This window comes from Oncorhynchus keta, chromosome 25 (genome assembly GCF_023373465.1).
Source record: "Oncorhynchus keta strain PuntledgeMale-10-30-2019 chromosome 25, Oket_V2, whole genome shotgun sequence".
Classification (NCBI taxonomy): Eukaryota; Metazoa; Chordata; class Actinopteri; order Salmoniformes; family Salmonidae; genus Oncorhynchus; species Oncorhynchus keta.
Window position 1 is genome coordinate 29,391,925 of NC_068445.1, and position 17,478 is coordinate 29,409,402.

At 43.1% G+C, this 17,478-nt stretch overlaps 1 protein-coding gene across 4 annotated transcripts in view; it reads right to left on the reverse strand.

The window, feature by feature from the left end:
- Nucleotides 1-4,697: 4,697 nt before the first annotated feature.
- The window catches only part of LOC118358507 (netrin receptor UNC5D-like), a 238,465-nt gene continuing 225,684 nt past the window's right edge, over nucleotides 4,698-17,478 (reverse strand). For all 4 annotated transcript variants that reach the window (XM_035736420.2, XM_035736418.2, XM_035736417.2 and 1 more), the window contains 4 exons: nucleotides 16,653-16,802; nucleotides 14,880-15,044; nucleotides 14,342-14,520; nucleotides 4,698-9,797 (listed from right to left, as the gene is read on the reverse strand). In XM_035736420.2, the coding sequence (XP_035592313.2) occupies nucleotides 9,518-9,797; nucleotides 14,342-14,520; nucleotides 14,880-15,044; nucleotides 16,653-16,802 (774 nt within the window). In that variant the 3' untranslated portion in view covers nucleotides 4,698-9,517. The remainder of the gene's footprint in view (nucleotides 9,798-14,341; nucleotides 14,521-14,879; nucleotides 15,045-16,652; nucleotides 16,803-17,478) is intronic.

Sequence of the window (17,478 nt, forward strand, 5' to 3'; positions counted from 1 at the left end):
TTACCTGTTACCTTAGCAACCTGCTCATGGGGTTATTAAATGCTATAACCTGAAACTGACCAGACAGCGGGTCATAAAGCATTTCTTGATGAGCATTAATAGGCCATACTGTATTCTACAACAGTATATCCATAGTCTATTCCTTTAGAAATGTGCAATCCTTAGAGCAAGAAAGCCATTGTTCATATACAGTGCATTCGAAAGTATTCAGACCCCTTTACTTTTTCCACTTTTGTTACATCACAGCCTTATTCTAAAATTGATTAAATTGTTTTTTTTACCCTCATCTATCTACACACAATACCCCATAATGACAAAACAATTTTTTACCTCATTTTTGCAAATATATATATATAAAAAAACTGAATTACTTCACTTACAGTTGAAGTCGGAAGTTTACATACACCTTAGCCAAATACATTTAAACTCAGTTTCACAATTCCTGACATTTAATCCCAGTAAAAATTCCCTGTCAGTTAGATTCACCACTTTATTATAAGAATGTGAAATGTCAAAATAATTGTAGAGAGAATTATTTATTTCAGCTTTTGTTTCTTTCATCGCATTCCCCGTGGGTCAGAAGTTTACATACACTCAATTAGTATTTGGTAGCATTGCCTTTAAATTGTTTCACTTGGGTCAAAGATTTCAGGGAGCCTTCCACAAGCTTCCCACAAAGCTGGTGCAACTGAGTCAGGTTTGCAGGCCTCCTTGCGCGCACACGCTTTTTCAGTTCTGTACACAGATTGTCTATAGGATTGAGGTCAGGGCTTTGTAATGGCCACATCAATACCTTGACTTTGTTGTCCTTAAGCCATTTTGCCACAACTTTGGAAGTATGCTTGGGGTCATTGTCCATTTGGAAGACTCACTTGCGACCAAGCTTTAACTTCCTTACTGATGTCTTGAGATGTTGCTTCAATATATCCACATAATTTTCTTTCCTCATGATGCCATCTACTTTGTGAAGTGCACCAGTCCCTCCTGCAGCAAAGCACTCCCACAACATGATGCTGCCACCCCTGTGCTTCACGGTTGGGATGGTGTCCTTTGGCTTGCAAGCCTCCCCCTTTCTCATCCAAACATAACGATGGTCATTATGGCCAAACATTTCTACTTTTGTTTCATCAGACCAGAGGACATTTCTCCAAAAAGTACGATCTTTGTCCCCATGTGCAGTTGCAAACCGTAGTCTGGCTTTTTTATGGTGGTTTTGGAGCAGTGGCTTCTTCCTTGCTGAGCGGCCTTTCAGGTTATGTTGATATAGGACTCGTTTTACTGTGGATATAGATATTTTGCACCTGTTTCCTCCAGCATGTTCACAAGGTACTTTGCGGTTCTGGGATTGATTTGTACATTTCGCACCAAAGTGCGTTCATCTCTAGGAAACAGAACACGTCTCCTTCTTGGGTGGTATGATGGCTGCGTGGTCCCGTGGTGTTTATACTTGCATACTATTGTTTGTACAGATGAACGTGTTACCTTCAGGCGTTTGGAAAATGCTCCCAAGGATGAACCAGACTTGTGGAGGTCTACAAATTGTTTTTCTGAGGTTTTAGCTGATTTCTTTTGATTTAACCATGATGTCAAGCAAAGAGTCACTGAGTTTGAAGGTAGGCCTTGAAATACATCCACATGTACACCTCCAATTGACTCAAAATATGTCAATTATCAGAAGCTTCTAAAGCCGTGACATCATTTTCTGGCACAGTCAACTTAGTGTATGTAAACTCATGACTCGCTGGATTTGTGATACAGTGAATTATAAATCAAATAATCTGTCTGTAAGCAATTGTTGGAAAAATTACTTGTGTCATGCACAAAGTAGATGTCCTAACCGACTTGCCAAAACTATAGTTTGTTAACAAGAAATTTGTGGAGTGGTTGAAAAACGAGTTTTATGTGCACGTCAACTTCCTACTTCAACTGTACATACGTGTTCAGACTCTTTACTCAGTACTTTGCTGAAGCACCTTGGCAGCGATTACAGCCTTGAGTCTTCTTGGGTATGATGCTACAAGCTTGGCACACCTGTAATTGGGGAGATTCGCCCATTCTTCTCTGCATATCCTCTCAAGCTCTGTTGGGTTGTATGTGGAGCATTGCTTCACAGCTATTTTTAGCTATTTTTAGCTCTCCAGAGATGTTCGATGAGCTCAAGTCCGGAACACTCAAGGACACTCAAGGACATTCCGAGACTTCTCCAGAAGCCACTCCCGCGTTGTCTTGGCTGTGTGCTTAGGGTCATTGTCCTGTTGGAAGGTGAACCTTCACCCCAGTCTCAGGTCCTGAGCGCTCTGGAGCAGATTTTTATCAAGGATCTCTCTGTACTTTGCTCCGTTCATCTTTCCCTCGATCCTGACTAGTATCCCAGTCCCTGCCTCTGAAAATCAGCAGAAAAAGTATGAATGCTGCCACCACCATGCTTCACCGTAGGGATGGTGCCAGGTTTTCCAGACGTGACGCTTGGCACTCAGGCCAATGAGTTCAATCTTGGTTTCATCAAACCAGTGAATCTTATTTTTCATGGTCTGAGAGACTTTTAGGTGCCTTTTGCAAACTCCAAGCGGACTGTCATGTGCCTTTTACTGAGAAGTGGGTTCCGTCTGACCAATGTACCAGAAAAGCGGCAGGTAGCCTCGTGGTTGGAGCGTTGGACTAGTAACCGAAAGGTTGCAAGATCGAGTCCCCAAGCTGACAAGGTCAAATCTGTCGTTCTTCCCCTCAACAAGGCAGTTAACCCACTGTTCCTAGGCCGTCATCGAAAGTAAGAATTTGTTCTTAAATGACTTGCCTAGTTAAATAAAGGTAAACATTTTTTTTAAAGCCTGATTGGTGGAGCGCTGCAGAGATGGTTGTCCTTCTAGAAGTTTCTCCCATCTCAACAGAGGAAGGCTGGAGCTCTGTCAGTGACCAACGGGTTCTTGGTCACCTCCCTTACCAAGGCCCTTCTCCGATTGCTCAGTTGGGAGCGGGCGGCCAGCTCTAGGAAGAGTCTTGGTGGTTCCAAACTTCTTCCATTTAAGAATGATGGCAGCCACTGTGTTCTTGGGGACATTCAATGCTGCAGAAACATTTTTCGTACCCTTCCCCAGATCTGTGTCTCAACACAATCCTGTCTCGGCACTCTTCGGAAAATTCCTTCAACGTCATGGCTTGGTTTTTGCTCTGACACGCACTGTGGGTCCTTATAGAGACAGGTGTGTGCCTTTCCAACTCATCTCCAATCAATTGAATTTACCACAGGTGGACTTCAATCAAGCTGTAGAAACATAGCAAGGATGATCAATGGAAACAGGATGCACCTGAGTTACATTTTTAGTCTCATAGCAAAGGGTCTGAATACTTATGTAAATACATTTTTTTTTTAAGTTTTTAAATAAATGAGCAAAAATGTCTAAAAATCTGTTTTCGCTTTGTCATTATGGGGTATTGTGTATACATTATTACATTTGTTTTGGTACTTTTACCACTATTTGTTATATCCAATTGGTCGTGAGTCTTTTCCCATCGCTACAACTCCCCTAAAGACTCGGGAGAGGCGAAGATCAAGAGCCATGCTTCCTGCCGAACTGCACTGCTTTTTGACACACTGCTCGCTTAACCCAGAAGACAGTTGCACCAATGTGTCAGAGGAAACACTGTCCAGCTGGTGACCGAAGTCAGCTCGCAGGTGCCCGGCCTGTCGCGATGGGACAAGGAAATCCCAGCCGGCCAAACCCTCCCCTAACCCAGACAGCGCTGGGCCAATTGTTCGCCGCTTCAAGGTCACGGCCAGCTCTGACACAGCCCGAGATCAAACCCGGGTCTGTAGTGACACCTCAAGCACCATGATGCCATGTCCTAGACCGCTGCGCCACTCCGGAGGCATGTGTTGATTAACATTTTTAGAAATGTGGAAAAATTCAAGGCGTCTGAGTACTTTCCGAATGCACTGTAGATCTAAGAATCAAAAGACGTGTGGACCGCTCATGACACTCTGCTTTGTTTGCTATAGCATTCTGTGCTTCTTGATAAGGGTGCAGACTCAAGGGAGTGGCAAGGGTCCCTGAGCTGCCCATTTGAAGATAAGTGTGAACTTTGTATTGAAGGTGGCTGCTTGGTTTCCTTGGTTTGGAGTGTGCTGGGCCTAGTCTGCCTCTGTAGCAAGCAAACACTTGACTCCAGAAATGACACATTATGTACATAAGAGGAACATACCTAAAGTGTATGTTGAAATGGTCTTGAACTTTGGGACATTCAGTTTGAGACCTCACCTTCCTCAGGGCAAGACTTAGAAACTATTCCCATGATTCTCATTAGAACTGTTCTCTGCAGTGAACTCTCCTGTTTTGCACACTAACTTCCTGTGTACCCAGGGTTGAATGGCATGCAGAGAGTGGGTGGCATGGGCACTTTTTCTGTGCTGGCTTTAAGATATTTAAAGGCTATGAGCAGCCATTGTATTCTTTAGGTTTAATACATCCAGAGGATAACTGGGGCCAAGCTACTGTAGATCCATGAAGAGACTAGTGGAAGAAGACACCTAAGCCATATTGTACAAGTGAGGAGAAATCAAAAGCATGAGAAACCATTGAGCTCAGAAATATGTAGTCGACCAGCACAACAGTGAAGTAGACCTAGTAGATCATATAACAGTGTATGAAGTATATATTTTGTCAAAGGTGCACAGTAACTCACTCATACTCAAGTTGAGACTTTAGCTGTACATTTATTTCCAAAAGGCTGCATATACATTTGCAAATTCTACTGTACAGAAAACATCCAAAATGTCCATAATTATATAGATACAATATACCACCAAGCTGCCCTGGCAATACCAAACATATGCAGTATGTTTAGCACTAGAAAAGCTCTGCAGCCTATCGAATTATATAATCTTAAATACTTTTTCAACTAATACTTTTTTAAATGTATGTTGGCATGGTTTTGCTTTGTTTATTTTTTTTTCAGCCCCATCTGTACTTTACAACATTCACCATTTACAGTAGTTAAACAAGGCACAAGAATAGTGATATGAAGCCAAAGGCCATGCGTGATGTGAGATGGAGCATAGCAACATCCATCCTGATGAAGTCAGTGTGGAGCTATAGCATGCGTCCCAAATGATACCCTATTCCCTTTATAGTGCACTAGTTTTGACCAGAGGCCTATAGGCCTTGGTCAAACATAGTGCACTCCCACTGGGCACAGACGTTCGTTCAAAGTCTAGTTTTAATTTACATTTGGTTGAGTTAACCTGAATTAAACGGAAAAAATAAATTACCATGTCATTGGATTTAGGTTAAAAGTTAGGTGAAAAATACTAAATTCCCTTACATTGATTACTTTTTTCAAATCCATTCAGACTTCCACATTGATTCATTTTTGGATTCAACCAGTTTTGGCCCAGTGGGCTATAAAGGGAATAGTTACTAACTCAGGGGACATTAAATCAGGGGTCCAACAGTAAACTCTTCAGCCTGTGACACAACAATCGTCATCGTCAGCCTGTGACACCACAATCGCACAATCGCCTTCAGCCTGTAACAACACAATCGCCTTCAGCCTGTGACAACACAAATGCCTTCAGCCTGTAACAACACAATCGCCTTCAGCCTGTGACAACTCAAATGCCTTCAGCCTGTAACAACACAATCGCCTTCAGCCTGTGACAACTCAATCGCCTTCAGCCTGTGACAACACATCGCCTTCAGCCTGTGACAACAAATACACTTCAGCCCGTGACAACAAATACACTTCAGCCTGTGACAACAATAGTCTTCAGCCTGTGACAACAATAGTCTTCAGCCTGTGACAACACAAAGCAATAATAATACAGAGTATGTATGTATGGTTCAAAACCCAGTGGCCCACTTAACATTTAAAAACTTAACTTCAACATTTAATACCTTAGATATGACTAGGCATGTATGCAATAGGCAACATTAAATAAAATAGTTCAAATGCTATGTTTGGTTGTTATGGTGTATTGTATTCCACAGACAAATGTTCTTAATGCAACATTAGCCACTGTTTAGCACTACAACAGCACACCTGTTTCTGGTTTTCCACCACTCTTGCTCACATTAGTACAGGGAATTGAAATTAAATTGCTAACAATTAAGAAAAACAATAATTTTCAAAACGTAAAGCTCACCCACTCACTAATCTATTCTATATCCAGCTGGATTGTATAACGCTCAATTGATTAGGAGAGCATAGCAAATGTGTTATGTAGAAACCAAAAAGCAATGTAGGTTTCATGTACCCACTGGGCACACACTGGTTGAATAAGCGTCGTTTCCACGTCATTTCAATGAAATTACATTGAACCAAAGTGGAATTGACAATGAATTGATGTCTGTGCTCAGTGGGTAGAGTGTGAAATTCAGCTCGTCTGATCGTTGCTGTTGAGAGCAACATACAGTAATAATCAATAAGGGCACAGTAGACACAGCTCAAAACTTCAGCCACCGTTTTCCCTCTATAGTGGACTACTTTTGACCAGAGCCCTGTAGTAGTGCACTATAAAGGGAATAGGATTCCATTTTGGATGCATCCTCTTGTATATGAAATTGCATATAACAAACTATGAGCTAACAGCGTCTTAGGCAGTTCAGAGGAGACTGCAACAGGTGTACAATGAACAAGTTGAGCGTTTTGGAAAATGTAACTGTACTGAGACACCTCTGAGCGCCATTTTCTAAAAGTATTTAGATCATTTAAAATCCTTGTTATTATGCTCATTGTAATACAAATGAAAGCATGAGTAACTAGAAACAGGCATGATCCAAGCCTGTAGATGCTAAATCATATTGATCACATAAAAACAGAAATATGCATCATAAGAATTACATGGAATAAACAACACCATCCTTTGATTTACATGGAATAAACAATACCATCCTTTGAATTACATGGAATAAACAATAACATCCGTTGATTTACATGGAATAAACAATAACATCCTTTGAATTACATGGAATAAACAATAACATCCGTTGATTTACATGGAATAAACAATAACATCCGTTGATTTACATGGAATAAACAATACCATCCTTTGATTTACATGGAATAAACAATAACATCCGTTGATTTACATGGAATAAACAATAACATCCGTTGATTTACATGGAATAAACAATAACATCCGTTGATTTACATGGAATAAACAATAACATCCGTTGATTTACATGGAATAAACAATAACATCCGTTGATTTACATGGAATAAACAATAACATCCTTTGATTTACATGGAATAAACAATAACATCCTGTGAATTATAGAGTACATGGAATAAACAAATCCATCCTGTGAATTATAGAGTACATGGAATAAACAATAACATCCTGTGAATTATAGAGTACATGGAATAAACAAATCCATCCTGTGAATTATAGAGTACATGGAATAAACAAATCCATCCTGTGAATTATAGAGTACATGGAATAAACAATAACATCCTGTGAATTATAGAGTACATGGAATAAACAAATCCACCCTGTGAATTATAGAGTACATGGAATACACAAATCCATCCTGTGAATTATAGAGTACATGGAATACAATTAAGTACAGAAACACCATCCTGTTATATTTTTTCTAGTGTGATTTTTTTAGCTGGACATCTATTTTAAACGTGTTCAATACAAGTGCCTATTATTCAAACCAGTAATGCCACTGCATTCTTATGGCATTTAAGATATGTCCCAAATGGCACCATATTTACTATAGAGCCCTATGGGCCCTCCTTGCTTATACAGTACACCAATATGTTAAACAGGCCTGCTTATTGTACCAGAAAGGCTTCCCATACTATTACACATTCTATCCACATCAGGGTTGGGGTCAATTCTTCAAATTAAATTGTCATTCAATTCTCTTTCCCTGTCAATTCCATTTAATTGAATTCAAATTCCATGTCAGTCTTTGAATTGAGAAATGTTCTCTGAATTGCAATGTTAGGTCAATTCCAATAATTATATTCCTAATTCAATACTATCCACAACATTTCCACAAATTCAAATTAAATTAATTCAGGCTGATCATCAATGTTCCGACAGCCTAACTATACTGGCAATATGGGAATACAGATTGAAATAATTAAAAACAAATCCTACAGTCCATTTTTATACTATGTGCATTAATTTCATTAACTGGGAAATGTAAAAATGTTGAATTCCAATTCAATTCAATTACATTTTTACAATTCCAAATCAGTCTAATTCAAATTCAATTCTGTAACTTTAAGATTTTTCTAATTCAAATTTAATTCAATGTAAATTCTCCACTTCATGAGTGAATTCAAGAATTGAATGGTCTTTTTCAAATTAAATTGGAATTGACCCAAACCCTAATCCACATTCATGTCCTGCGTAGTTGTGAAGTGCTATGCCTCTGTTGGGGGCCTTGTGTGTGTTGGGTAGATCAGCAGCTCTTTGACAGGTGTTAATAATGGTTGAAAGTGGGTGATAAGATGCAGAGATACACATGGCATAGTGCCAGGAAATGACATCATACAGCTCCTCCAGCTTTCTCTTTCTCCTCCAGGGTGGCCAAACCACAACTGTCACACGCATGCATGCACACAAACACACACTGCAGTACTGTGGCCTGACAAAGACATTTCCATCATTGTCAGGGGTTTTCCTTTAAAGATAAAGGATCCAGCCTGAATCATGTTAACAGTACATTGTCCTCACAACCCACCACTGTACCGCAAGGATCTCTTTTACAATGTTACGCTGATACAGAACAAAAATATCTGAACATTACAATAAAATGCATTTGATTAAACTCTGTACTGTTTATACCTGTTTCAGAGTGGTTTCTCCCATTTGAGACATTATTTGGAATTGATGACCAAGTATTCAAATAGAAATTAATACCATACAGCTGTCTTATGGTATAGGTGTGATATGGGATACTTCCCAAATGGAAGAACCCTATTCCCCATTTAGTGCACTACATTTCACTAGGCTCTGGTCAAACGTAATGCACTAGATGGGTATAGGGTGCCATTTGGGACACACTCACTATAAATGCAGATGCACATGAGGGCAGTATCAATCCCTGGGGACGGTGACAAGCATTTTCACTTTTTGAAGAGCATTGGTGGGTCCTAACAGTGTAGAGGGTCCCCTATATCCTGAACAACAGAATAAGAAAACAAACTCAAATGGTCAGCCTGACTTAAGAATAGCATTAACTAGGAGGAAAAGAAGGGAATAGAATGGAGAAAGACAAAACAGATGTACAGTACATAATCAGAAAGGGATGGATAAAGTTACAGTACATCATCAGAAAGGGATGGATAAAGTTACAGTACACACAGCAATGACAGATTTGGTTTTTTTCTCAGTGGTAATTTTTTCCTGTCATGTTTTTTGCTCTGTGAACAACAAACTCCCTTCGCACACTGACATCCGATGGACCTTTTAATCCACGACCGAGTCAGCTGTCAGTCGTTATGTGCATATATGGATATGCATTACACTGGGATTGTTGGGATCTATGTAGGAGGAGACAAGTCAGCTAGTATACTCAGGGACTGAGTTAGCCGTCTCATGATTGGTGAGTTCACCCATTCCACACACTGGGTTGTCTGGGCTTCCTGTTCCAAAATGATGTACCGAGTCTGATTCAGGTTCCACGTGGCTCTGTGCTACAGTGCTTTTGGACTGGATCTTGCCAATTTCCTCCAGAGCACTTGCCAGAGAGTCAAGGTCACCAGTGTCTTGGTGTCGTGCCTCCCACAGGCTCAGTATGACGGCAGAGGGGCTCTGTTGCTTAGCAAAATACAACAGGTTCCTGGGGGAAGGAGAGAAACGCATTAGTGGACAAAGTGGAAACAGCGCACTTAGCAAAGTGAACAACACTTTTGTTTATAAAAAAACAGTTGTTTATAGATCTTTGTCTCCTATGAGATAGAATTCTGTGTTTCACCACAGTGCTGGTTCCTAATATCAGCAGGGAGGGACTGACATTGTGCTGGAAAATGTTTCTCTAAGACTAGACATACTGGAGGTGATCAGGGATATCTTGAAATATTACATTTTACATTTAAGTCATTTAGCAGACGCTCTTATCCAGAGCGACTTACAAATTGGTGCATTCACCTTATGACATCCAGTGGAACAGCCACTTTACAATAGTGCATCTAAATCTTTTAGGGGGGTGAGAAGGATTAGCTATTTGTCGTCCTTAACGTAGGAGACTCTGCTAGCTAGCCAACAGCTAACAGCTAGCCAACGTCACCACACACACGTTACTGAATCGAATTCAACAACCCGGTCAGGTAGTATCACATTTTCATTTCATTTCATTACAGTACAACGGTTTGATTTGTTTGATCGTAGCTAGCTACATAGCTAGTTACATAGCCGTCTTTGTTTCAAAGATAATTGTGTAGTCTAGAGCGATTTCCTAGGTTAGCTAGCCAGCTATTGTCGTTCTTTTAACGCAACGTAACGTAAACAACACTGTTAGCTAGCCAGCTAGCCCCCGAATAGTAGCACTGTAGAAACTATTACACTCAACGGAACGACTTGATTAGTGTAGTGTCAACAACGCAGCTACTGCCAGCTAGCCTACTTCAGCAGTACTGTATCATTTTAATCATTTTAGTCAATAAGATTCTTGCTATGTAAGCTTAACTTCCTGAACATTCGAGACGTGTAGTCCACTTGTCGTTCCAATCTCCTTGCATTAGCGTAGCCTTTTCTGTAGCCTGTCAACTATGTGTCTGTCTATCCCTGTTCTCTCCTCTCTGCACAGATCATACAAACGCTCCACACCGCGTGGCCGCGGCCACCTAATCTGGTGGTCCCAGCGCGTACGACCCACGTGGAGTTCCAGGTCTCCGGTAGCCTCTGGAACTGCCGATCTGCGGCCAACAAGGCAGAGTTCATCTCAGCCTATGCCTCCCTCCAGTCCCTCGACTTCTTGGCACTGACGGAAACATGGATCACCACAGATAACACTGCTACTCCTACTGCTCTCTCCTCGTCCGCCCACGTGTTCTCGCACACCCCGAGAGCTTCTGGTCAGCGGGGTGGTGGCACCGGGATCCTCATCTCTCCCAAGTGGTCTTTCTCTCTTTCTCCCCTTACCCATCTGTCTATCGCCTCCTTTGAATTCCATGCTGTCACAGTTACCAGCCCTTTCAAGCTTAACATCCTTATCATTTATCGCCCTCCAGGTTCCCTTGGAGAGTTCATCAATGAGCTTGATGCCTTGATAAGCTCCTTTCCTGAGGACGGCTCACCTCTCACAGTTCTGGGCGACTTTAACCTCCCCACGTCTACCTTTGACTCATTCCTCTCTGCCTCCTTCTTTCCACTCCTCTCCTCTTTTGACCTCACCCTCTCACCTTCCCCCCCTACTCACAAGGCAGGCAATACGCTTGACCTCATCTTTACTAGATGCTGCTCTTCTACTAACCTCATTGCAACTCCCCTCCAAGTCTCCGACCACTACCTTGTATCCTTTTCCCTCTCGCTCTCATCCAACACTTCCCACACTGCCCCTACTCGGATGGTATCGCGCCGTCCCAACCTTCGCTCTCTCTCCCCGCTACTCTCTCCTCTTCCATCCTATCATCTCTTCCCTCTGCTCAAACTTTCTCCAACCTATCTCCTGATTCTGCCTCCTCAACCCTCCTCTCCTCCCTTTCTGCATCCTTTGACTCTCTATGTCCCCTATCCTCCAGGCCGGCTCGGTCCTCCCCTCCCGCTCCGTGGCTCGACGACTCATTGAGAGCTCACAGAACAGGGCTCCGGGCAGCCGAGCGGAAATGGAGGAAAACTCCGCCCCCTGCGGACCTGGCATCCTTTCACTCCCTCCTCTCTACATTTTCCTCCTCTGTCTCTGCTGCTAAAGCCACTTTCTACCATTCTAAATTCCAAGCATCTGCCTCTAACCCTAGGAAGCTCTTTGCCACCTTCTCCTCCTAATCCCCCCCCTCCTCCCTCTCTGCGGATGACTTCGTCAACCATTTTGAAAAGAAGGTCGACGACATCCGATCCTCGTTTGCTAAGTCAAACGACACCGCTGGTTCTGCTCACACTGCCCTACCCTATGCTCTGACCTCTTTCTCCCCTCTCTCTCCAGATGAAATCTCGCGTCTTGTGACGGCCGGCCGCCCAACAACCTGCCCGCTTGACCCTATCCCCTCCTCTCTTCTCCAGACCATTTCCGGAGACCTTCTCCCTTACCTCACCTCGCTCATCAACTCATCCCTGACCGCTGGCTACGTCCCTCCCGTCTTCAAGAGAGCGAGAGTTGCACCCCTTCTGAAAAAACCTACACTCGATCCCTCCGATGTCAACAACTACAGACCAGTATCCCTTCTCTCTTTTCTCTCCAAAACTCTTGAGCGTGCCGTCCTTGGCCAGCTCTACCGCTATCTCTCTCAGAATGACCTTCTTGATCCAAATCAGTCAGGTTTCAAGACTAGTCATTCAACTGAGACTGCTCTTATCTGTATCACGGAGGCGCTCCGCACTGCTAAAGCTAACTCTCTCTCCTCTGCTCTCATCCTTCTAGACCTATCGGCTGCCTTCGATACTGTGAACCATCAGATCCTCCTCTCCACCCTCTCCGAGTTGGGCATCTCCGGCGCGGCCCACGCTTGGATTGCGTCCTACCTGACAGGTCGCTCCTACCAGGTGGCGTGGCGAGAATCTGTCTCCTCACCACGCGCTCTCACCACTGGTGTCCCCCAGGGCTCTGTTCTAGGCCCTCTCTTATTCTCGCTATACACCAAGTCACTTGGCTCTGTCATAACCTCACATGGTCTCTCCTATCATTGCTATGCAGACGACACACAATTAATCTTCTCCTTTCCCCCTTCTGATGACCAGGTGGCGAATCGCATCTCTGCATGTCTGGCAGACATATCAGTGTGGATGACGGATCACCACCTCAAGCTGAACCTCAGCAAGACGGAGCTCCTCTTCCTCCCGGGGAAGGATTGCCCGTTCCATGATCTCGCCATCACGGTTGACAACTCCATTGTGTCCTCCTCCCAGAGCGCTAAGAACCTTGGCGTGATCCTGGACAACACCCTGTCGTTCTCAACTAACATCAAGGCGGTGTCCCGTTCCTGTAGGTTCATGCTCTACAACATCCGCAGAGTACGACCCTGCCTCACACAGGAAGCGGCGCAGGTCCTAATCCAGGCACTTGTCATCTCCCGTCTTGATTACTGCAACTCGCTGTTGGCTGGGCTCCCTGCCTGTGCCATTAAACCCCTACAACTCATCCAGAACGCCGCAGCCCGTCTGGTGTTCAACCTTCCCAAGTTCTCTCACGTCACCCCGCTCCTCCGCTCTCTCCACTGGCTTCCAGTTGAAGCTCGCATCCGCTACAAGACCATGGTGCTTGCCTACGGAGCTGTGAGGGGAACGGCACCTCAGTACCTCCAGGCTCTGATCAGGCCCTACACCCAAACAAGGGCACTGCGTTCATCCACCTCTGGCCTGCTCGCCTCCCTACCACTGAGGAAGTACAGTTCCCGCTCAGCCCAGTCAAAACTGTTCGCTGCTCTGGCCCCCAATGGTGGAACAAACTCCCTCACGACGCCAGGACAGCGGAGTCAATCACCACCTTCCGGAGACACCTGAAACCCCACCTCTTCAAGGAATACCTAGGATAGGGTAAGTAATCCTTCTCACCCCCCCCCCCCTAAAAAGATTTAGATGCACTATTGTAAGTGGCTGTTCCACTGGATGTCATAAGGTGCATGCACCAATTTGTAAGTCGCTCTGGATAAGAGCGTCTGCTAAATGACTTAAATGTAATGTAATGTAAATGATTACTTATCCTATCCTAGGTAAATATCTAAGTAAGTCAACTGTAAGGTAGCATTTGTGTGGAAGAAGTGAATTTCGAGTTAGAGCTGAATATGTAGGCATATGACAAATGTACTCTGCAGGCTTATGGGTGGTTTGTGCTAACAGCTTGCAATGTGTCTATTACAGATATCCATTAGATCCAGTGGAGGGCACTATTTCACTACAAAACAAGGGTTTACCCCTCCCTGCGAAAAGCATATCACCCTCTGTGAATGCAGTCATTGATGTGCCATCAGACTCAATTAAAATGAGCTTAACATGATAAGATATAAAATGAGGACAGCTGATCAGGCTCATTTGGAACCACTAAAGTCTCAAATACCTTCTGCTGTTTGTTCAAGCAATCATTGAAACACCCCGTGAGACATGACGGACAGCTGGGCTGCATCTCAAATGGCACACTTCTATTCCCTATTTAGTGCCATAGGGCCATGGTGAAAAGTAGTGCACTACATAGAGAATATGGTGCTATTTGTGATCACAGCCTTGGACACACACCTATCTAGATGGAGTTTCTGGGCTAAGATCTGCCAGTCCTTTCCCTTAGTGTTGGCAGTGTCAAAGGTGGCACAGATCCTCTGGTGGATGGAAAGGGGGATTTTGAAGGCCTTGGGTCCCGTCTGTGAGGTGACGGTGCAGTCTGTCTGCATAAAAAACAGGACTGACTCCTTCTTGCTCTACAAAGGCAAAACAGACAGTTGTCAAATGTAATTGAATTACATTTGTATTTAACAAAAGGGCTGTTGGGATATACAGGACCAAGAATAGTCAGCTCACATTGATATATTCTATCTTCCCTCTGTTTTATAAAGAAACACAAGATGCATCACAAATGGCACCCTGTTCCCTATATAGTGCACTAGATTTGACCAGAGGACTATATTGAACAGAGTGCCATTTGAAAGACAACCACTGCAGACCCTGAGGACAGACTGTTCAGCCAGCAGAGGACACTGACTTCACTGAGGGTTAATAAAGATTGTATGTATGGATTGTAGGAGAAAAATGTCCTCCACACACAGAGAGCCAGGCTCACCTCTGCCACAGATGTATAGACCTGCAGAATCTGCTCGTGACCTTTGACCTGCTTCACGCTAATCTTGCAGGAGAACTGGGTGGTGGTGGGGCTGTATCTCTCCAGGGAGAAGGCACAGTGCAGGGGCTGCTGGTTGCTGCACCACACTTGGGAAAAGGAAAATTCCTGCATGTCGAGAGAGAGATGGAGTGAGAGAGGAGGAAGACAGAGGTAAAACAGGATGAGATATCTGGGCTTCTACAGTATTATTTCTCTCCAGAAGATGACTCATTTGTCACATGGGAAGGTCTCATATGCATACGCAGACAAAGTAGTGAGGTAAGAGGATGTTTGAGGGGTTTGAAGTCGCGCAGCGTTATGCAAGGATAGCATTGTGTATGGAAATATGCATTTGTACTGTAGGGAGAGGGGGAGGGACAAATCCCACTTAATTCTGATAATGGAAGTCCGATCGCGAGCTAAGTATTACACACGATATCCGGGAGCGAGGGATCGACAAACGGGAAAATGATTGCCTTTGATGCATAATTAATTTCTGCCGTGGGCACATCGGCAGGGAAACGACCTTGACCTCACGCATGCTCCCTTCTTCCATCTCTGCATAATAAAGTGACCTGTAAACTATTCACAGTAATGATATGCATCCCAAATGGCACCCTATCCCTGATATAGTGCACTTCCCATAGAGCTCTGGTCAAAAGTAATGCACTTTATAGGGAACAGTGTGCTATATGGGACTCACATATGGTGATAGGGATCCTGGCTAACTGTACAGTAAAACAAATGTAAACAGTCTTTTTGCCTAAAGAGGACTTAACCCCTTGGCTTTGATCATCAGATCCTCCACGATGTGGGATGGATGCAGCAGTTAATGTTGCACTAGGGGAATGATGTACGTGGAGAGGCCAGGTCATTTTTAGCAGTAAAAGCTGTCTTGATGTACTGTATGGTGCAGGCGAGAGCCATTACTCTCCACCTGCTCTATGAAAGGGGGAGGTTCACAGAGGTAGTCTCCCTCCAAAGATCCTCATAAATAAGCCAAGAGGAAGTGTCTGTCTGAGGCACGCCATCCTACTTCCTCACCCCACTCACAGTTGTTTTTGGGGCAATTATAAAGCCTATTGTAAAAACAAGCACCACCATTTTAAAGTGATCAGTAGTAAGAAGGCAATATTAGCTCATCAAAAGAGAACCATTGCGCTCTCCCAGAAGCTTGGCTGGTGCGTAAATCCACAAATTCAGACAAACGAAGAGGTGTAATGGGTTCGTGCTCAATTCTTTTTTGCATAAAGCTTACTTCCTTATTCAATGTAAAAAAAAATGTACTGCATCAGGGATAGCGTACACAGACATTTCGCCTTTACAGCCTTCTTCAGTGAGTTGGTAAAATATTATTGAATTCAAAACAGCATTTGTAAAGAACTACCGATGAGCAGCATTGAATAATTAAGCTTTGAATAATTAACATTGACTAATTACATTGAATAATTAAGCTTTATGCAACATTTTTGAGTGTGAACCAATTACACCTCTTTGTTTGTCTGAAGGCAATATTAGAAAACATATTTACAGAGGAAGTACTGACCTACATTGCTGTCCATTGTTCACACACATATACCAATAAAGGTAAACAATCCCCAGTAAGTCTGGTTGTATCCAAATTGTCAACAATCTGGCAACAAATAACACATGTATCTTTCCATGCTCAGATTTCCAGTAATGTATCTGAAATCATTCAGTGCTCAATCTGTATGTAGTTACAGTCTTAGTTACCTGACACGTGGTAAAGGGTTTAATGTTCCATAGAAACTGTGGGACATCCTGGATGGAGACTTGGAGGCTGAAGGTGTTCCCTCTGAAAGGCAGAATCTTGGGTTCCTCAAGGAGCTGTCCTCTTCTACAGGTCTCTGTGGCCACCACTCCCTGGGGACAGATGGATAGAAAGACAGACAGATCAATGGGACAGTTATCACCACAGTTTACATACATCCCAGTTCACTGCCAACCAACTGGTTAGTGATTGATTCTTGCTCTGGTGGATCCACAAATCGACTATCGCAAACATTGTCAAAACCTGAGCATTATCCTCAAGTCAAGAGTGTCCTAAAATTACATTAAAGAACATTACAAAAATACAATTGTCATTAGCAGTTATATCAAATGTGGAGCCATACAAGTTTGTAGTTTCAATTGAATCCATTGTTTGAGCATGTATCGGCTAACAGCCGTCCACCAAATTGAATTTGGAGTGATGAAAGAGCTCTTTGATTTGAGGCTGAAGTTATTAATCTGACATCATTGCTCTCAGTTTGTGGCTGTTTTTCAGACATTTCAATCACAAAAAAAGTGTGTGTGCGTGCATATTGTTTCTTCACAGTAGGTGTTAAAAACAATCCAACATTGGCAATGTGATCATAAAACATGCTTGAACATTTCTCAAATAATACAAATACAATGACAACAGGGAACCTGCTGGATGAATTACCCTCCATCTACCTTTGTCTTTAAACACAGTTACATCCTGGACATCATTGAACTCAACTCTATGGTTGTCCAGTAGATCACAGAGCTTCCTATTAAAAAAATCATACTCAGTATC